At 40.2% G+C, this 22,537-nt stretch overlaps 2 protein-coding genes across 4 annotated transcripts in view; one reads left to right on the forward strand and one right to left on the reverse strand.

Annotated features, from left to right (window-relative positions):
• The window catches only part of LOC138958928 (palmitoyltransferase ZDHHC1-like), a 66,687-nt gene extending 44,328 nt beyond the window's left edge, over window positions 1-22,359 (reverse strand). Inside the window, exons 1-5 of one of the 3 annotated variants that reach the window (XM_070330285.1) lie at window positions 22,191-22,359; window positions 20,652-20,687; window positions 16,945-17,122; window positions 9,685-9,857; window positions 962-1,063 (exon numbers count right to left, since the gene is read on the reverse strand). In XM_070330285.1, the coding sequence (XP_070186386.1) occupies window positions 962-1,063; window positions 9,685-9,857; window positions 16,945-17,118 (449 nt within the window). In that variant the 5' untranslated portion in view covers window positions 17,119-17,122; window positions 20,652-20,687; window positions 22,191-22,359. The remainder of the gene's footprint in view (window positions 1-961; window positions 1,064-9,684; window positions 9,858-16,944; window positions 17,123-20,651; window positions 20,688-22,190) is intronic. The other 2 variants (XM_070330270.1, XM_070330277.1) reach the window with 2 other exon arrangements.
• The window catches only part of LOC138958861 (uncharacterized), a 316,763-nt gene that overhangs the window by 29,072 nt on the left and 265,154 nt on the right, over window positions 1-22,537 (forward strand). The gene's annotated exons all lie outside the window — the stretch shown is intronic.

Genomic DNA, 22,537 nt, shown 5'->3' on the forward strand with positions numbered 1-22,537 from the left:
ATGACAGAAACCATATGTAACAATGACCAGCATACCAGTGATGACAGAAACCATATGTAACAATGACCAGCATACCAGTGATGTCTACTTGATGTCTACATGATATGTACATGATGTCTACATGTCTACATGATATGTACATGATGTCTACATGATGTCTACTTGATGTCTACATGATGTCTACATGATGTCTACATGATGTCTACTTGATGTCTACATAATGTCTAAATGATGTCTACATGATGTCTACATGATGTCTACTTGACGTCTAAATGATGTCTACATGATATGTACATGATGTCTACATGATGTCTAAATGATGTCTACATGATGTCTACATGATGTCTACATGATGTCTACTTGATGTCTACTTGATGTCTAAATGATGTCTACATGATATGTACATGATGTCTACATGATGTCTACATGATATGTACTTGATGTGCACTTGATGTTCACTTGATGTCTACATGATATCTACTTGATGCCTACACGATGTCTACACGATGTTTACACGATGTTTACATGATGTCTACATGATGTATACATGATGTATACATGATATCTACTTGATGTTCACTTGATGTTCACTTGATGTCTACATGTCTACATGATGTCTACTTGATGTTCACATGTCTACTTGATGCCTACATGATGTTCACTTGATGTCTACTTGATGTCTACTTGATGCCTACATGATGTCTATATGATGTCTACCAGATGTTCACTTGATGTCTACTTGATGTCTACTTGATGCCTACATGATGTCTATATGATGTCTACTTGATGTTCACATGATGTCTACTTGATGTCTACTTGATGTCTACATGTCTACATGATGTCCATTTACATGTTCCTTTATGTCTACTTGAGCCATTATTAATATTCACCACCGGGTACCACCTAAACGTTTGTTGTACATTGAATGTTCAATTTTGTGTGAAAGTGTAACACAACTTACTTATAATTGCGCCCTCCCACACAGTTGTTGAGCCACTTGCAGTGGTGGTCAAACTCTGCAATGCATTTATTGCAGGCTCGACAGTGCTTTGACTTGGGACCCCTGGAACAGTCACACAGAAACACAGCTGTTAACACACAGGAACAATGTTCTGCCTCCACGTTCGTTCAGAAACTCAACAACAAACTGTGCGCAGATAGTGTCACCATTTTAATTGACTTGAGTATTGCTTCTCCCGTCATGCGTCATTGCGGTGAAAAACTGAAAAACAACAACAATAATAACATCAGACCAAAACACTATTTGGCAAACGAGTCCGTACCACGGAACCACACTCACCAATAAAACAAACTCCACTGTTACCGCCCCACTAAGCATCCAAATATCGGAGCACGTAAAATGAAATTAAACAAAAGCAAAAGCACGTTGTGCCGATGAACCCCCAAAATAAAACCAACGACACGCATTCCACTCCACCTCACACAAACAAATTACCGAACAAATACCTCAAAGAAACTTTTAGAAATAAAATGACTGTACTTGCAACATGTGAGCGTACATTAAACTAAAGATGTTTCAGAATCAAGCGGGACCTGGTGCTGGCTGACCAGTACAAATGGCGGCTGCCAAACCAAAAAGGGGGAAGGGAAGTCGCCCAACACAAACCAAGTAAAAAAACAACTCTTGGATACAGAACAAACAATGATGATCAACACAGCTGTTAACAGACAGGAACAATGATGATCAACACAGCTGTTAACAGACAGGAACAATGATGATCAACACAGCTGTTATAACAGACAGGAACAATGATGATCAACACAGCTGTTAACAGACAAGAACAATGATGATCAACACAGCTGTTATAACAGACAGGAACAATGATGATCAACACAGCTGTTAACAGACAGGAACAATGATGATCAACACAGCTGTTAACAGACAGGAACAATGATGATCAACACAGCTGTTATAACAGACAGGAACAATGATGATCAACACAGCTGTTATAACAGACAGGAACAATGATGATCAACACAGCTGTTATAACAGACAGGAATAATGATGATCAACACAGCTGTTATAACAGACAGGAACAATGATGATCAACACAGCTGTTATAACAGACAGGAACAATGATGATCAACACAGCTGTTATAACAGACAGGAACAATGATGATCAACACAGCTGTTATAACAGACAGGAACAATGATGATCAACACAGCTGTTAACAGACAAGAACAATGATGATCAACACAGCTGTTAACAGACAAGAACAATGATGATCAACACAGCTGTTATAACAGACAGGAACAATGATGATCAACACAGCTGTTAACAGACAGGAACAATGATGATCAACACAGCTGTTAACAGACAGGAACAATGATGATCAACACAGCTGTTATAACAGACAGGAACAATGATGATCAACACAGCTGTTATAACAGACAGGAACAATGATGATCAACACAGCTGTTATAACAGACAGGAACAATGATGATCAACACAGCTGTTATAACAGACAGGAACAATGATGATCAACACAGCTGTTATAACAGACAGGAACAATGATGATCAACACAGCTGTTATAACAGACAGGAACAATGATGATCAACACAGCTGTTATAACAGACAGGAACAATGATGATCAACACAGCTGTTAACAGACAAGAACAATGATGATCAACACAGCTGTTATAACAGACAGGAACAATGATGATCAACACAGCTGTTAACAGACAAGAACAATGATGATCAACACAGCTGTTATAACAGACAGGAACAATGATGATCAACACAGCTGTTATAACAGACAGGAACAATGATGATCAACACAGCTGTTAACAGACAAGAACAATGATGATCAACACAGCTGTTATAACAGACAGGAACAATGATGATCAACACAGCTGTTATAACAGACAGGAACAATGATGATCAACACAGCTGTTATAACAGACAGGAACAATGATGATCAACACAGCTGTTATAACAGACAGGAACAATGATGATCAACACAGCTGTTATAACAGACAGGAACAATGATGATCAACACAGCTGTTAACAGACAGGAACAATGATGATCAACACAGCTGTTAACAGACAGGAACAATGATGATCAACACAGCTGTTATAACAGACAGGAACAATGATGATCAACACAGCTGTTATAACAGACAGGAACAATGATGATCAACACAGCTGTTATAACAGACAGGAACAATGATGATCAACACAGCTGTTATAACAGACAGGAACAATGATGATCAACACAGCTGTTATAACAGACAGGAACAATGATGATCAACACAGCTGTTATAACAGACAGGAACAATGATGATCAACACAGCTGTTAACAGACAAGAACAATGATGATCAACACAGCTGTTATAACAGACAGGAACAATGATGATCAACACAGCTGTTATAACAGACAGGAACAATGATGATCAACACAGCTGTTAACAGACAAGAACAATGATGATCAACACAGCTGTTATAACAGACAGGAACAATGATGATCAACACAGCTGTTAACAGACAAGAACAATGATGATCAACACAGCTGTTATAACAGACAGGAACAATGATGATCAACACAGCTGTTATAACAGACAGGAACAATGATGATCAACACAGCTGTTAACAGACAAGAACAATGATGATCAACACAGCTGTTATAACAGACAGGAACAATGATGATCAACACAGCTGTTAACAGACAAGAACAATGATGATCAACACAGCTGTTATAACAGACAGGAACAATGATGATCAACACAGCTGTTATAACAGACAGGAACAATGATGATCAACACAGCTGTTATAACAGACAGGAACAATGATGATCAACACAGCTGTTATAACAGACAGGAACAATGATGATCAACACAGCTGTTAACAGACAAGAACAATGATGATCAACACAGCTGTTAACAGACAGGAACAATGATGATCAACACAGCTGTTAACAGACAGGAACAATGATGATCAACACAGCTGTTATAACAGACAGGAACAATGATGATCAACACAGCTGTTAACAGACAGGAACAATGATGATCAACACAGCTGTTATAACAGACAGTAACAATGATGATCAACACAGCTGTTATAACAGACAGGAACAATGATGATCAACACAGCTGTTAACAGACAGGAACAATGATGATCAACACAGCTGTTATAACAGACAGGAACAATGATGATCAACACAGCTGTTATAACAGACAGGAACAATGATGATCAACACAGCTGTTAACAGACAGGAACAATGATGATCAACACAGCTGTTAACAGACAGGAACAATGATGATCAACACAGCTGTTATAACAGACAGGAACAATGATGATCAACACAGCTGTTAACAGACAGGAACAATGATGATCAACACAGCTGTTAACAGACAGGAACAATGATGATCAACACAGCTGTTATAACAGACAGGAACAATGATGATCAACACAGCTGTTATAACAGACAGGAACAATGATGATCAACACAGCTGTTATAACAGACAGGAACAATGATGATCAACACAGCTGTTAACAGACAAGAACAATGATGATCAACACAGCTGTTAACAGACAAGAACAATGATGATCAACACAGCTGTTAACAGACAGGAACAATGATGATCAACACAGCTGTTATAACAGACAGGAACAATGATGATCAACACAGCTGTTATAACAGACAGGAACAATGATGATCAACACAGCTGTTATAACAGACAGGAACAATGATGATCAACACAGCTGTTATAACAGACAGGAACAATGATGATCAACACAGCTGTTAACAGACAGGAACAATGATGATCAACACAGCTGTTATAACAGACAGGAACAATGATGATCAACACAGCTGTTATAACAGACAGGAACAATGATGATCAACACAGCTGTTATAACAGACAGGAACAATGATGATCAACACAGCTGTTAACAGACAGGAACAATGATGATCAACACAGCTGTTATAACAGACAGGAACAATGATGATCAACACAGCTGTTAACAGACAGGAACAATGATGATCAACACAGCTGTTAACAGACAGGAACAATGATGATCAACACAGCTGTTATAACAGACAGGAACAATGATGATCAACACAGCTGTTATAACAGACAGGAACAATGATGATCAACACAGCTGTTAACAGACAGGAACAATGATGATCAACACAGCTGTTAACAGACAGGAACAATGATGATCAACACAGCTGTTAACAGACAGGAACAATGATGATCAACACAGCTGTTAACAGACAGGAACAATGATGATCAACACAGCTGTTAACAGACAGGAACAATGATGATCAACACAGCTGTTAACAGACAGGAACAATGATGATCAACACAGCTGTTAACAGACAGCCGAGCGGTGGTAGCTTCACGTAAATTTAACTGTCTGTGTCCAAGTCTAATCTAAGTCTTTAAACTGCTCAAAAATCGGGCATGGCCCGTACGTACCCTGGTGACTTAACTTACTCTCCAAAAACAAAACCTAAGTCCTAATCTGCAGGAAAAATTGGGCAGGGGTTCGGGGCCAGGACAAAATCGAGCGACGCCGCTCGATCACTGCTGTTGAAACCCTTAGAGTAGCGCGCAGTACTCTAATTGCGCACTGTTCACTATTGCAAGTGGGACTGGAGCTGTGTATTGAGGACGTGGTCTATCAGGTCAGGCACTGGCACTAAGGCACACATACCAACAAAACCACACGCAACTCCAGGGAGAGGCACCAAGCATAGGGCATAGGTTCACTCAAGCGGGACCAATGAGAATCTCACTCTGGCAGCACGGGAGCAAAAGGGAGGGGAGGTGGAGGGCTCCGAGCCTGCTGCCAGCCTCCTTACAAACTCAAGTTAGACTTCCTCAAAAATACACAAAAACTCTTCTATTAAGAAAACCCACATGAAAAATGCTGTACAAACATATGTCATAAAATAACAAACCTTACAACGTATCCGTAGATACCAAACACTTGTAGGTAGACAAAACCGCAGACGAACTGCAAAACTTCCTATTACAAACTGTCTCTCAAAGACTGAGCAATTATTTCACACACAAAAATACTTCTTCTTTCTCTTTAGTACACAAAACGTACACTAGACGTTCATATCAAACGACAAATCCATGCCCATAAAACTGACCCGCAAAAACAACTCGTGCTCAAAGCACCAACGGCCAATGCCATAACAAAAACCGTCTGCACACACCAGTTTCAATCGTCTTTGTACATTCGCATTAGCCATATACATGTATAATTATATATATTTATATATATATGATTAACATAAAACCTACATTTTACTGAATAAATGAATTCATGAATTGAAAATACAAATAAAAGGAATATCGAGGAAAAAAAGGAAAAATAAAAGAAAGAGAGAGAAAAAAGGAGAGAGAGAGAGAGAGAAAGATTCAGATTCAGATTCAAAACTTTATTACGAAGGGATGATACTCCGTCACGGCGGAGGGATGACCGTGCACCCAAAAGCGGACTCTACCAAATGGGTATTTTTTGAAAGATTGGGACCTGCCGAACATAAAAATCGATGTTAACAAGAAATATTCAAGGGCGCACTTTCTCTTCTCAGTCAAAATTCAACTATATCCTGAAGAGTGATGCACGAGCATTTCAGACGCTTGCCTCTGAAAAAAGAAGTTCTCAGCCAAATTACGAACTCAAACTGGTACGTTTTACATATAAATGTGTTAGTTGGTATCTTTTGATTATCACAAAACAATTTGCGACTGCTTTGGCCGAGGATGCTGGTGACAGTATCATTATTATGAACCCTACCCTAAATCCAGGAAAGACGTCGTCCAAAATGTAGGTAAGTTTTGATTAAAAATAAATTCACACAAGACTAGTATTGTTGTTTGGCTTCAATGGATATATTTTCGTCAAGTATGATGTCTTTACATAATATCTGTATAATTTGAATGGATTTGAACCATATACTATGCCAAATATTCAGCATCATTATATTGGCTCTAGCTCTTATCAGAAATAATGCTACCTCTGAAAATAGAAATACATTATGCTCTGAACCAGATTGAGGAAGACTACTCCCCTCTGTTATGTTTTGTTTCAAGCTGTAAACACTATCACTAGGATTTTTTACCATAGCATTAAACCAAAAGGCACCATTAAGTTGTCATATTTTGCTCGTGCATTGCTAAATGTATGTAGATAAACTTCGAAAGTCAGAAATGGGGTTCTGGAAACTAATCATGTCACACTGAACTCGCACCACAAAGCGACATTTGTTCAGGAAACGTCTCGCATGCTTTACTGGGCTGGGCGTTAGGAAGATTGGAAGGTCATAGTGACATAGTATATGGTTCAAATCCATTCATATTTTACAGATATTATGTAAAGACATCATACTTGACGAAAATATATCCATTGAAGCCAAACAACAATACTAGTCTTGTGTGAATTTATTTTTAATCAAAACTTACCTACATTTTGGACGACGTCTTTCCTGGATTTAGGGTAGGGTTCATAATAATGATACTGTCACCAGCATCCTCGGCCAAAGCAGTCGCAAATTGTTTTGTGATAATCAAAAGATACCAACTAACACATTTATATGTAAAACGTACCAGTTTGAGTTCGTAATTTGGCTGAGAACTTCTTTTTTCAGAGGCAAGCGTCTGAAATGCTCGTGCATCACTCTTCAGGGTATAGTTGAATTTTGACTGAGAAGAGAAAGTGCGCCCTTGAATATTTCTTGTTAACATCGATTTTTATGTTCGGCAGGCCCCAAGCTTTCAAAAAATACCCATTTGGTTGAGTCCGCTTTTGGGTGCACGGTCAGCCCTCCGCCGTAACGGAGTATGAAGGTTTTAGGCGATGCCTAATCTTCCAACTTGTCCCTTTTAGACATACATGACATTATACATTACATATATATATATATATATTTATATAACACGTTTTAAACAGCCAAAAGAATTACTAATTAACTCAGAATTTGTAATCAGGTTAAAACTAACAAAAACACTAGTTTGAGTTTTCACTACTAATCCCCTGATGCAATCCGCCTTATATTATCCGCAGACAGTTTACTTTTCATGTTATTGAAATGCACGACTAAAGGGAAGTAACTGTGACGGGATTTTCATGATACAAGTGTGGATTAGCAAGACTCAAACGAGTTCGGAGAGTTCGGAGGGTTCCGACCATATTTTTTTTTTTTACCCAGAAGTATAAGTTGCTGTTTGTGATATTCTTGTTGTAGTTATCATTTTCTGAATGGTTGTTGTTGGAATTGATGCTGCCGGTGTTGTTGTTGTTGTTGTTGTTAGGGTTTGATGTGAAAGCAATCTTAAACGCTAAGCATAAAAAGTTCAAGTGTTTAAAAAACTAAACTAAAATAAAATAAAGAGACCAAAAAGCAATGTACTCACGTTAAAATGACGAACACGGAACGAATAACAGCGACGTTTCGACCTAAGGGTCTTCTTCAGGCACAAAAACACAAAAGTACACACACAAAAAAGAAGAAGAAAGACGATAGAACAGATAAAGAGGAGAATAACTGACAAAACAACTGCACTGCACAAACCAACAAATGACAAAGACAGAGAAGCAAGGGAAGCTACTCGAGGGGAAGCCAACAATAACACAGGCAAGAAAAAGTTAGAGTTGAAAAGCGGCAGTTTTGAGGTCTGTAGACCAAACAAAATGTGGGGGGGGGGGGGGGGGGGGGGGGGGGGGGGTGAGATGAATGGGAACGAAAGAGGAGACTCACGTACCCGTGCAGACACACACACACAAAATAAAAAAATAAAAAATAAAAACTAGTTATAATAACGAGTTTCATGGATTAATAAAATGATGATTAAGATGTGATGAGAGAGAGAGAGTATGTCAGTGTGTGTGTGTGTGTGTGTGTGTGTGTGTGTGTGTGTGTGTGTGTGTAGAATCAGAAAACAAGTACTTCAGACATTATCATAAAAGGTAGGGCCAAAAAAATCCCAAAACTCAAACTCGAGTCACTTTGTACTGTACAACTAGGAGGGGTGCAAGTCCAGTCAATTAGCCGCCATCTCGGCCGCACACAAGTTGTCAGCTTAAAATGACCTACTTTCTCTGCTCAACGCACAGGCAACGTACTGTATCCCCTCTTGTACACTTACAAGGCTCATATAGAGAAAATAAGAGATACCCAAACAAATCTATGTGCACTGCCCTTTTCTCCACACAGGAACTATGATGATCAACACAGCTGTTAACAGACAGGAACAATGATGATCAACACAGCTGTTAACAGACAGGAACAATGATGATCAACACAGCTGTTAACAGACAGGAACAATGGGGATGTTTAGAGAGGTCCACACTTTACTGTATAGCCAGCACAACTCATGCAATAAGAAAGAAGACTCACACTGACACAGGTAGCAGTGTTGGTTGAGGATGGGGATGTTTAGAGAGGTCCACACTTTACTGTATAGCCAACACAACTCATGCAATAAGAAAGAAGACTCACACTGACACAGGTAGCAGTGTTGGTTGAGGATGGGGATGTTTAGAGAGGTCCACACTTTACTGTATAGCCAACACAACTCATGCAATAAGAAAGAAGACTCACACTGACACAGGTAGCAGTGTTGGTTGAGGATGGGGATGTTTGGAGAGGTCCACACTTTACTGTATAGCAACATAACTCATGCAATAAGAAAGAAGACTCACACATTGACCTGACACAGGTAGCAGTGTTGGTTGAGGATTGCGTGGGGATGTTTCGACCGGTCAAGACGCCCGACTGTCTTCACCATCTTGCCAAGCACCGCTGGGTCGGCGGGGTTGATGGTGGTGGCAGTTACCATGGTTACCATGATTGCCAGAGCCATCAGGCCGTTCACCTTGTCCGCAGCTAAGGAAGTCTGTTCTGTTTTGTTCATTTTAAGCAACAGTAATCTCTGCTATCAAAATGGATACCAGTCTATAGATGTCTGTTGCTACAATAGACACCAGTCTATAGATGTCTGTTCCTACAATAGACACCAGTCTATAGATGTCTGTTCCTATCTTTCAGCTTTCATTGACACTATCCAGTGCTTTGGCATTAATTCTAGAATACGTACTCTACAGTCTAAGGAAGCCTGTTCTTTTTTGTTCAGTTTCAGCGAATATCTATTCTACATTGCTCTACATTTTATCTAAGAAAGTCTGTTCTTTTTCGTTCAGTTTACAATGGTGGTACATGTACAGTAAATAAAAATGAAATGATTCTGTGAAAAGTCTACAATGGTGGTACAGAAAATGAAAATGATTCTGTGAGTAGTGTATAAGTGGTGGTACAGAAAATGAAAATGATTCTGTGAGTAGTGTACAGTGGTGGTACAGAAAATGAAAATGATTCTGTGAGTAGTGTATAGTGGTGGTACAGAAAATGAAAATGATTCTGTAAGTAGTGTACAGTACGTGGTGGTACAGAAAATGAAAATGATTCTGTAAGTAGTGTACAGTGGTGGTACAGAAAATGAAAATGATTCTGTGAGTAGTGTATAGTGGTGGTACAGAAAATGAAAATGATTCTGTAAGTAGTGTACAGTGGTGGTACAGAAAATGAAAATGATTCTGTGAGTAGTGTATAAGTGGTGGTACAGAAAATGAAAATGATTCTGTGAGTAGTGTACAGTGGTGGTACAGAAAATGAAAATGATTCTGTGAGTAGTGTATAGTGGTGGTACAGAAAATGAAAATGATTCTGTAAGTAGTGTACAGTACGTGGTGGTACAGAAAATGAAAATGATTCTGTAAGTAGTGTACAGTGGTGGTACAGAAAATGAAAATGATTCTGTGAGTAGTGTATAGTGGTGGTACAGAAAATGAAAATGATTCTGTAAGTAGTGTACAGTGGTGGTACAGAAAATGAAAATGATTCTGTGAGTAGTGTATAAGTGGTGGTACAGAAAATGAAAATGATTCTGTGAGTAGTGTACAGTGGTGGTACAGAAAATGAAAATGATTCTGTGAGTAGTGTATAGTGGTGGTACAGAAAATGAAAATGATTCTGTAAGTAGTGTACAGTACGTGGTGGTACAGAAAATGAAAATGATTCTGTAAGTAGTGTACAGTGGTGGTACAGAAAATGAAAATGATTCTGTGAGTAGTGTATAGTGGTGGTACAGAAAATGAAAATGATTCTGTAAGTAGTGTACAGTGGTGGTACAGAAAATGAAAATGATTCTGTGAGTAGTGTATAAGTGGTGGTACAGAAAATGAAAATGATTCTGTGAGTAGTGTACAGTGGTGGTACAGAAAATGAAAATGATTCTGTGAGTAGTGTATAGTGGTGGTACAGAAAATGAAAATGATTCTGTAAGTAGTGTACAGTGGTGGTACAGAAAATGAAAATGATTCTGTGAGTAGTGTACAGTGGTGGTACAGAAAATGAAAATGATTCTGTGAGTAGTGTATAGTGGTGGTACAGAAAATGAAAATGATTCTGTGAGTAGTGTACAGTGGTGGTACAGAAAATGAAAATGATTCTGTAAGTAGTGTACAGTACGTGGTGGTACAGAAAATGAAAATGATTCTGTGAGTAGTGTACAGTGGTGGTACAGAAAATGAAAATGATTCTGTGAGTAGTGTATAGTGGTGGTACAGAAAATGAAAATGATTCTGTGAGTAGTGTACAGTGGTGGTACAGAAAATGAAAATGATTCTGTGAGTAGTGTACAGTGGTGGTACAGAAAATGAAAATGATTCTGTGAGTAGTGTATAGTGGTGGTACAGAAAATGAAAATGATTCTGTGAGTAGTGTACAGTGGTGGTACAGAAAATGAAAATGATTCTGTAAGTAGTGTACAGTACGTGGTGGTACAGAAAATGAAAATGATTCTGTGAGTAGTGTACAGTGGTGGTACAGAAAATGAAAATGATTCTGTAAGTAGTGTACAGTGGTGGTACAGAAAATGAAAATGATTCTGTAAGTAGTGTACAGTGGTGGTACAGAAAATGAAAATGATTCTGTGAGTAGTGTACAGTGGTACGTGGTACAGAAAATGAAAATGATTCTGTGAGTAGTGTACAGTGGTGGTACAGAAAATGAAAATGATTCTGTGAGTAGTGTATAGTGGTGGTACAGAAAATGAAAATGATTCTGTAAGTAGTGTACAGTGGTGGTACAGAAAATGAAAATGATTCTGTAAGTAGTGTATAGTGGTGGTACAGAAAATGAAAATGATTCTGTGAGTAGTGTATAGTGGTGGTACAGAAAATGAAAATGATTCTGTGAATAGTGTATAGTGGTGGTACAGAAAATGAAAATGATTCTGTGAGTAGTGTATAGTGGTGGTACAGAAAATGAAAATGATTCTGTGAGTAGTGTATAGTGGTGGTACAGAAAATGAAAATGATTCTGTGAGTAGTTTATAGTGGTGGTACAGAAAATGAAAATGATTCTGTGAGTAGTGTATAGTGGTGGTACAGAAAATGAAAATGAAATGATTCTGTGAATAGTGTACAGTGGTGGTATAGAAAATGAAAATGATTCTGTGAAAAGTCTACAATGGTGGTACAGAAAATAAAAATTATTCTGTGAATAGTGTACAGTGGTGGTTGTGCATGCCGATGTGGCATGCATTCACCTATTTTCTTGTTGTTGTGAATACTTTTTGCTTCAGCCATTTTACGGTGTGAAGCAAGTGGACAGTGTTATCATGGCACCTTGTTGTGAACTGTTTTTTTGTGGAGCGTTATTTAACTATTTTTTACGTGTGAGACTCACGTGCTCCTTGTTGTGACCTGGTTTTGGTCGGAGCGTTGCAAAACTGCGTCGTTAGTTTTAGAATACGCATGAGATTCACGTCCTCTTTTCCGTGTCCTGGTTTTGGAGTGAGCCCTGCGAAACTGCGTTGTAAGCTTTAGAATACGTGTGACTCACGTGTTTTTAGTTTTTAATGTCAGCTAGTTCCTTGATCTTCTTTCTGTAAAATATACCGTTTTAAGTTATGAGCATTTTCGAAGTGCGTGATCGGTACTGATTGGTTGTAAAATAGTAGTCTCACCCGATTCTGTCTTAGGAATGTTGTTGGTTGGTCAATATGGTGACCTTTTACCTTTAAATAACTATTCCATATTAGGTTTTTGTTTTCTATAAATATTACTGTTTGACTTCCTCTCTTCAGTCGATCTGAGGGTTTTTATGGAAGAGTTTGGATGTTTTATGTAACGTATCAAAGCCGGTTAACAAGTGAGCTTATGGAGTTCTTCTTGTAATGTCTTAAAGTCAACGTGAACAGTGTGGATGTTTTATGTAACGTATCAAAGCCGGTTAACAAGTGAGCTGATGGAGTTCTTCTTGTAATGTTTTAAAGTCAACGTGAACAGTTTGGATAGTGTCAACGTGAACGTGTTTTGGATACAGTTTTTTGAAATTTTGTGAATTGAAAGTTGTGAATTGTTTTGTGCCCTTCGTTGAGAGGCTACAGTTTTGGTACTCTGGTCAACCCACACAGCGCATAAGGTAATTTTTGTTGTTACTTGTTTGTGTTGTATTTTGGTCGCCATTTTGTAATGACTTTGTGAGTTGTTTATGTATAACGTGAGTTGAAAGTCTGACATGTTGTAGTGTTTCTTTATTGTGTGTTCAACTATTCTAGTTTTGTGAAACGTACAGCAATGATTTGTAGACGCTAGAAAGTCGCTAATGTTTATAATGATAACTTGTGTTTTCTGTGATTAACGAAGTTCGAAGTGAAACGTTTTCTCTGACTTATCCTAGCCTTACGTTAAAGGAATTTAGGTAAAAGAGCTTGCGGTCTGTGGTGATCGTTTGTAAACGAGCTTATTTCTAATAACGCTATTGGGGGAAATTGGATGAGGAAATATCTTGTTTGTGACTTTGATTAACGCAGGAACGTTGTCGTTTAGAGACTTTTTAGTATGACAGTTTGCTATTGTATTCCTGGCCTGATGAGTCAACGTTTTGTATTTTCCTTAAAGTAGCCATTTTGGTTTTAAACGTATTTATGCTAAGTTTCTTGAGTATTCTTAGTGTTTATTGTATTGTTTAACGTAAGGAACGTAATCCTTTATTACTGTTAAAGGATTAACCAACGAGTGTTTGGTATTGTAACTTTCTTGTCTGTTTGTTTTCGCCTGTCTTGTGATTGTTTATTTTTCCCTTTTTGTTTCTTGCGTTTTGTTTATGCATTTTTGATATCTTTGCCATGTCTAATACTTTGTTTTCTTTTCTCTTTTTCTTTCTGTTTAGTTTTTTTACCGCAATACGCAATATGCAATACAGCAGTCCCTGCAATGTACGGCCCCCGGCGTGAGCGGACACCTGACATGTACGGACACATTTGCTGGGCACGGAGTGTTTTCCTTCTATATTTGCCCCCCCTTAAACGGACACCTGCAAAACGTGGACGCGGACACTCATTTTCGGTCCCAACAGCAGGTCATACCTCCAATGTACGGACAGACCATCTCAAATTTTCACCACAACAAAATCGATAACAGAGCAGTCCGGTTCTTGGGACAAAGATCACAGCCGCAATGGCGTGATGACAGTCACTGATAACTTGAGTGCACGTGTACCCATCAGGAGGGGAGGTAGTTTTGGTCAGGAGTGGAGTACATGCGAAGATACCAACATGAAACTGCACTGAGCTCTTTATTCTTGTCTGTTGGACATAAACAACAGAAACCACAGTCGATGAAGGTCCTGAGCGAAAGTGAGTGAAAAACCGACCACAGTTCTCAGCATCGTGTCTGTGTGTAACGTTAACCTCTTTCATTGACAAGATACTCTTGTTTCCCCTCAGCCTTGACCAGTGAGTCGGTTGCCTAATCTGTGAACCCTTCTGTTGTCTTGCTTTGTCAAAAGTTACGACACAGTCAACTGGTTTTGCTCTGAGTGAACAGTGCAGCTGGCCTCTCTGGCCACAGCCCCCAACAGTACATGGCTGGAGAGAGGAGGGGGGGGGGGGGGGTGGAGGGTTAGCTGGCTAAACTCTGTGGGGTGTCCGGTGTCACTGCATGTCAGCAGGAAGAGCATTGGAGAGAAATAGAGGGGTGTACTCTTCCACACAATTTCCAAGCATCAGTTGTCACGGCTTGGGGTAGAGGGAGAGTGGGAGCTGTGTTATGTACAGTGTATTTCCGACTGAAGAGTGAAAAGTCACTGCCATGCCACATGATCGGCATGCAGTCAATAAAGCCAGACAAGAAAAAATAAATTACATGATTATGACATGCAGCTCTATCTGCTGCTATTTATTCAAACTGGTTTTCAAGCTTATTCTTGCAAAGCATCTGCACACGCTCCTCTGTGCTGTGTTTGTGTGGCTGCCGCTTTCGTATGTCAGTGCATGGTGAGTGTGTTCACTGCCTTGAGGATTTATTTTATCTCTTCTTTTCAACACTTTTCATACAAATCCTTTTTACAGAACGTTTAAAGAAGTATTAGGAGTTTATTGTTATTGTTTAGTAGCTACAAGAAGTGATTAGCATAGACTCAATCCTGTTTGTGTGTCTCTGTGTGACTGAGTGTATGGGGGAGGGGGTGGTGTGGTCACCCCTCCCGTGACCGGACACCTGCAATGTACGGACAGTTTTGCTATGGCCCAAGGGTGTCCGTTCATGAGAGGGACTGCTGTACTGAATTACGCAATACATAGTACTGTAATCAATATACAATACTGATCAGATGTAAAGTAATAAACCAGTATTTTTGCGCGTTATCGCTTGTAACCTGTGTTTGTCATTTCGTATGAACAATTGTAGTACCAGCCTCGCACACGAAGGCGCGCACAGTGGTACAATGTACAAAAAATGAAATGATTCTGTGAGTAGTGTACAATGGTTGTGATTCTATCTAGTGCATAGTGTACAATGGTTGTGATTCTATCTAGTGCATAGTGTACAATGGTTGTGATTCTATCTAGTGCATAGTGTACAATGGTTGTGATTCTATCTAGTGCATAGTGTACAATGGTTGTGATTCTATCTAGTGCATAGTGTACAATGGTTGTGATTCTATCTAGTGCATAGTGTACAATGGTTGTGATTCTATCTAGTGCATAGTGTACAATGGCTGCGTTGTGATTCTATCTAGTGCATAGTGTACAATGGTTGCGTTGTGATTCTATCTAGTGCATAGTGTACAATGGTTGTGATTCTATCTTGTGCATAGTGTACAGTGGTTGTGATTCTATCTAGTGCATAGTGTACAATGGTTGTGATTCTATCTTGTGCATAGTGTACAGTGGTTGTGATTCTATCTAGTGCATAGTTTACAGTGGTTGTGATTCTATCTTGTGCATAGTGTACAATGGTTGTGATTCTATCTATGTACAGTGGTTGTGATTTTATCTAGTGCATAGTGTACAATGGTTGTGATTAAATCTAGTGCACAATGTACAATGGTTGTGATTCTATTTAGTGCATAGTGTACAATGGTTGTGATTCTATCTAGTGCATAGTGTACAATGGTTGTGATTATATCTAGTGCATAATGTACAATGGTTGTGATTCTATCTAGTGCAGTGTACAGTGGTTGTGATTCTATCTCGTGCATAGTGTACAATGGTTGTGATTCTAACTAGTGCATAGTGTACAATGGTTGTGATTCTATCTAGTGCATAATGCACAATGGTTGTGATTCTATCCATGTACAGTGGTTGTGATTCTATCTAGTGGATAGTGTACAATGGTTGTGATTCTATCTAGTGCATAGTGTACAGTGGTTGTGATTCTATCTAGTGCATAGTGTACAGTGGTTGTGATTCTATCTAGTGCATAGTGTACAGTGGTTGTGATTTTATCTTGTGCATAGTAGTGTACAGTGGTTGTGATTCTATCTAGTGCATAGTGTACAGTGGACAATGGTTGTGATTCTATCTAGTGCAGTGTACAATGGTTGTGATTCTATCTAGTGCATAGTGTACAATGGTTGTGATTCTATCTAGTGCATAGTGTGAGACAAAAGGATACGATGTAAGCGGCGGGCTGCCAGTGGGCCGGCAGGGCGGGCACCATGGTGGTAAAGTAGATGAACATGAAGTAGAGGACAGCCAGCCAACCGCCCAGCTGTAGCAGGTGCAAGGGCAGCGACCAACCGTTCCTCCGACTGCCTTCGTTACTCAGGTCTGTCTCTTGGCCTGCCATCTGTCTGAACAGCACAGAATGAGTTAGAGCATCATGTCATCTGTCTAACTCTCTAAACCACACAGAATGAGTTAGACTAACTGGTTAGAGCATCATGTCATCTGTCTAACTCTCTAAACCACACAGAATGAGTTAGAGCATATCATGTCATCTGTCTAAACCACACAGAATGAGTTAGACTAACTTAGAGCATCATGTCATCTGTCTAACTCTCTAAACCACACAGAATGAGTTGGAGTATCATGTCATCTGTCTAATTCTCTAAACCACACAGAATGAGTTAGAGCATCATGTCATCTGTCTAATTATCTAAACCACACAGAATGAGTTAGAGCATATCATGTTATATACATGTCTAAACCACACTGAATGAGTTAGAGCATCATGTTATCTGTGTACTTCTCTAAACCACACAGAATGAGTTAGAGCATATCATGTCATCTGTCTAAACCACACAGAATGAGTTAGAGCATATCATGTCATCTGTCTAAACCACACAGAATGAGTTAGAGCATATCATGTCATCTGTCTAAACCACACAGAATGAGATAGAGCATCATGTCATCTGTCTAAACCACACAGAGTGAATTAAAGCATCATGTCATCTGTCTAAACCACACAGAGTGAATTAAAGCATCATGTCATCTGTCTAAACCACATAGAATGAGATAGAGCATCATGTCATCTGTCTAAACCACACAGAATGAGTTAGAGCATATCATGTCATCTGTCTAAACCACATAGAATGAGATAGAGCATATCATGTCATCTGTCTAAACCACACAGAGTGAATTAAAGCATCATGTCATCTGTCTAAACCACATAGAATGAGATAGAGCATCATCACACCGGTGACACTGTGACGGTTCCCCTACGCTTTGTGTTCGGTGCCCTGACCCTTTGTGTTCGGTTCCCACTCGGTTCCCACACGCCAAAATTCGCGGACAAAACATCCATTTATGGTAGTATTACGCAATGTTGCTCTCTGAGAATGGTCTTGTTAGATCTGTGAGTGTTTACACTACATGCCTAGGTGCTGTTGGATTGAAGGTTTTTGATATTTTAGCCGTTATTAGGTAGAATGCCTTCCACTTTACTGCAAAACTGCATAATTCGTAGCATCGGCAAGAAATATCCTACCAAAAAATGCCTGCTTGGAACTGTCGTTGGTCCAGCAAAAAGTTCAACATGTCTGTAGCAGACAGCCCAAGTTTCAAGATTGTAGGGCCATCCAAACAGCCGTAATAATAAAAACAACAAAAGTAGTCAGTGAAATTGGCTGTGTTCGGTCCCCCCACACTTTTGTGACGTAGGCGTGACGGTTCCCATAATTCATTGTGTCGGTCCCCACTTTCTGTGTCGGACCCCACTTTCGACCTAATTTCTCTGTGACGGACCCCACAACCAGCCTATTTTGTGTCGGTCCCCACACCTTCTTGGATTTATGACTTGCCGGTTACTTGTATCATTGTATTCATTGAATCTAATTGTCTCGGAGTTATTTTTCAGCAAAAACCGGCAAGGCAGCACCTTTTGTGATACCAAGTAAGTCAGATGACATCAGTATGTGTGTGTGTGGGTGTGTGTGTGTGTGTGTGTGTATGTGTGAGAGAGAGAGAGAGAGAGATTGACACCTTTCCAGATCACTCCGGTTATGCGACACTACCGCGAGCGTCACTACCGCGTGTCACACTACCGCGAGTACGACACTACCGCGAGTATAACACTGCCGCGTGTCACACTACCGCGCGTACCACAACCGCGAGTACCATAACCGTAGAGAGAACGCATGCAAACTTACTTCTTGTGAGTTTGTGTTCTAACGGCTTTGATTGGAAGCAACCCATTCTATATGTATTCTGATAGTGTGTTCTGATCGTTTTGAGTTCTTGGTTAGCATGACAAACATTGAATTAGTGTTCAGAGAACAGACCAGGCCTTTTTGTTTTATATTTCAAGGAAACATTTCAACCTTTGCCTTCAGCCATGGAAGTCATAAAATGACACGCGGTAATGTTATACTCGCGGTAGTGTGACACGCGGTAGTGTCGTACTCGCGGTAGTGTCGTACTCGCGGTAAGTTCTGTTTCCGTACCCGCGACAGCGGCAGCGACAAAAGAAAACGCGCGCAAACGCGTGACGTGTTTCCGTACTTGCGTTTTAAACATGCGGTAAAATCTGTAAACTCCCGCGTTGCCGCGCGACAACGCGAAAAAATCGCTCCAGGACCCTTTCAAAAAAATCGCGTCGCTTGCCGCTTGTCGCGCCGCTAACGCGTCGCGCGTGTGGAAACACTCCTGGTCATTTTCTATGTGCTTGATTTTCGTCGCACCGCTGGAAAAACGCTGTCGCGGGTACGGAAACACAACTTTAGTGTGAGACGCGGTAGTGGTACTCGCGGTAGTGACGCTCGCGGTAGTGACCAGCACCCGATCACTCCACATAAACGCTGGTTCTGGTTGCATTGTGCCGCTGACATACAGCTAATAGGATTTTTACACCCCCGGTATAGGGGTGTGTATAGGTTTCACTCGATGTGTTTGTGTTCGCAAGTAGATCTCAAGAATGAACGGACCGATCGTCACCAAATTTGGTGAACAGGTTCTATACATTCCTGAGACGGTCCTTACAAAAATTGGGACCAGTCAAACACACGGTTAGGGAGTTATTGGTGGATTAAAATTATACAAGGCCTGGTATAGACGGACACCCCCGTTGGTCAAAGGGAAATAACCATTCTCACTGCCACCAACTGAGAAGGTTATTTCCCTTTGACGGGGGTGTAGTTCCTATCGGAGGAATTTCTTGTTTTAATCCTTTTGTGGTATTGCCGATGATGCTGAACATGTATTTTACTAGTTTACCAATATGTATCTTTGACCCTGATAGCCTACGAAAACGGAGCAATCATGGCCCAACATTGGCCCAATGCTGAATTTATTGGCGCGGTGTTGAGCCTTAGTCGGGCCGTTGTCGTAGGCTGTCAGGGTTTATGTAGCCTTGTTCCATTGTATTCTGACTGTCATAAAGTAATTAATTTTAAGAGCAAGCAGTCATGAACACAAGGAGCTGGGAAAAGTTGCCTCTTACAACAAGCGTGGATAAAGACACATACTTGACACAGGCAAGTACTCTTTTTTTTTTTCGATCACCACTAGAAGTCCCTGGGCAGCATTTTGCTCTGAAAACTGAATCTCACATACTACAGGTGGATCTTTTATTTTAAAAATGTGCCAAATTGCATATCTCCAAGGCCGTAAGACTAAGAGTAGATATTGGGAAGGCCAGTTCAAGAAGGTGTGGGTGGATCAACACATAATTTGCTGGTATACTGGGAACCGTCCCAGAGATAAATAATGTTATATATTATTTGTGGCATAAACTAATAAAGTTAGTCTCTCTCTCTCTCTCTCTCTCTCTCTCTCTCTCTCTCTCTCTCTCTCTCTCTCTCTCTCTCTCTCTCTCTCTCTCTCTCTCTCTCACACACACACACACACACACACACACACACATACTGATGTCATCTGACTTACTTGGTATCACAAAAGGTGCTGCCTTGCCGGTTTTTGCTGAAAAATAACTCCGAGACAATTAGATTCAATGAATACAATGATACAAGTAACCGGCAAGTCATAAATCCAAGAAGGTGTGGGGACCGACACAAAATAGGCTGGTTGTGGGGTCCGTCACAGAGAAATTAGGTCGAAAGTGGGGTCCGACACAGAAAGTGGGGACCGACACAATGAATTATGGGAACCGTCACGCCTACGTCACAAAAGTGTGGGGGGACCGAACACAGCCAATTTCACTGACTACTTTTGTTGTTTTTATTATTACGGCTGTTTGGATGGCCCTACTATCTTGAAACTTGGGCTGTCTGCTACAGACATGTTGAACTTTTTGCTGGACCAACGACAGTTCCAAGCAGGCATTTTTTGGTAGGATATTTCTTGCCGATGCTACGAATTATGCAGTTTTGCAGTAAAGTGGAAGGCATTCTACCTAATAACGGCTAAAATATCAAAAACCTTCAATCCAACAGCACCTAGGCATGTAGTGTAAACACTCACAGATCTAACAAGACCATTCTCAGAGAGCAACATTGCGTAATACTACCATAAATGGATGTTTTGTCCGCGAATTTTGGCGTGTGGGAACCGAGTGGGAACCGAACACAAAGGGTCAGGGCACCGAACACAAAGCGTAGGGGAACCGTCACAGTGTCACCGGTGTGATCATGTCATCTGTCTAAACCACACAGAATGAGTTAGAGAATATCATGTCATCTGTCTAAACCACATAGAATGAGTTAGAGCATCATCCCAGCCAGCACCCCGATATTGCAAATCGGGTCGATATAGGATTACGACATTGGGCAGAGAATCGATATCGGCCTCATATCGGATCCCGATATCGGACCGATATCAAATCCCGATATCAGATTGCAAATCGGGTCGATATCGGGTCGATATCGGGCCAATATCGGGGTGCTGGCTGGGATGTCATCTGTCTAAACCACATAGAATAAGTTAGAGCATCATGGTTGCTATCTGTGATCTGTATGCATTCCTCACCTGGATGTTTAGATTTAGTTTTAAGCTTGCCATGCAGTGATGCACATCAATGTGGGGTGTTTGTGATCCTAACGATGGACACAACAATTCTCCTATGTATATATATATGATTTGATGTACAACACCTCCTTGAAATTAATCTGTTATAGACATGTGTGTATGCTGTTGAAATATGTTTCCTGACCTGGATAGTCTGTCAAAATTTAAGTCCAGTTTACTTTGCATGCACTATTCAGTGTCAGCACCATAAAAGAGCATATAAACGGAGTTTAACTCGACTATATCTGTTTGAATCTATAATACGACTTTCGAGACACAAACTCTTGTCAATGTGAAAACTACCCAAAATCAGAAACACACTCTTCAATCATACGCTGACAAGAGCTGTACGGCGTCATTCATTCCACAAAGAGCTGAAGAAAATGTCAATGTATCATATGACAACAGTCTAAGCAAGGGAAACAAATCAATACTAAATCTTGTTGGATCGTGCCTTACGCTCATTCCGTTGATCTCAGGCAAAGTAAAAGTCTTCTGTGTGTTTTATATGTGAACACCAGGGAGACATATGTCTGACGACCATAAAACGGCTCTTCATTTTTAAAGAAACTGGTTTACGGTATGAAATCTCATTCGGCAGGTGCTCTGATCATGCCTCCATCTTGAATCCAAGGAAACTAACTAAACATCACTTCCGCCGGGGTTGACTAAATACTACGCGACCGCACGCGGCCGCACGCGGCCTCGCACTACCTTGCGCTACCAAACATGTACATGTACTATTTTTGGCTCACGTAAGTGTAGCCTATGCGATCGTAACTTTGTCTGTCTGTGCGTTTGTGCGT

This window comes from Littorina saxatilis, linkage group LG1 (genome assembly GCF_037325665.1).
Source record: "Littorina saxatilis isolate snail1 linkage group LG1, US_GU_Lsax_2.0, whole genome shotgun sequence".
Classification (NCBI taxonomy): Eukaryota; Metazoa; Mollusca; class Gastropoda; order Littorinimorpha; family Littorinidae; genus Littorina; species Littorina saxatilis.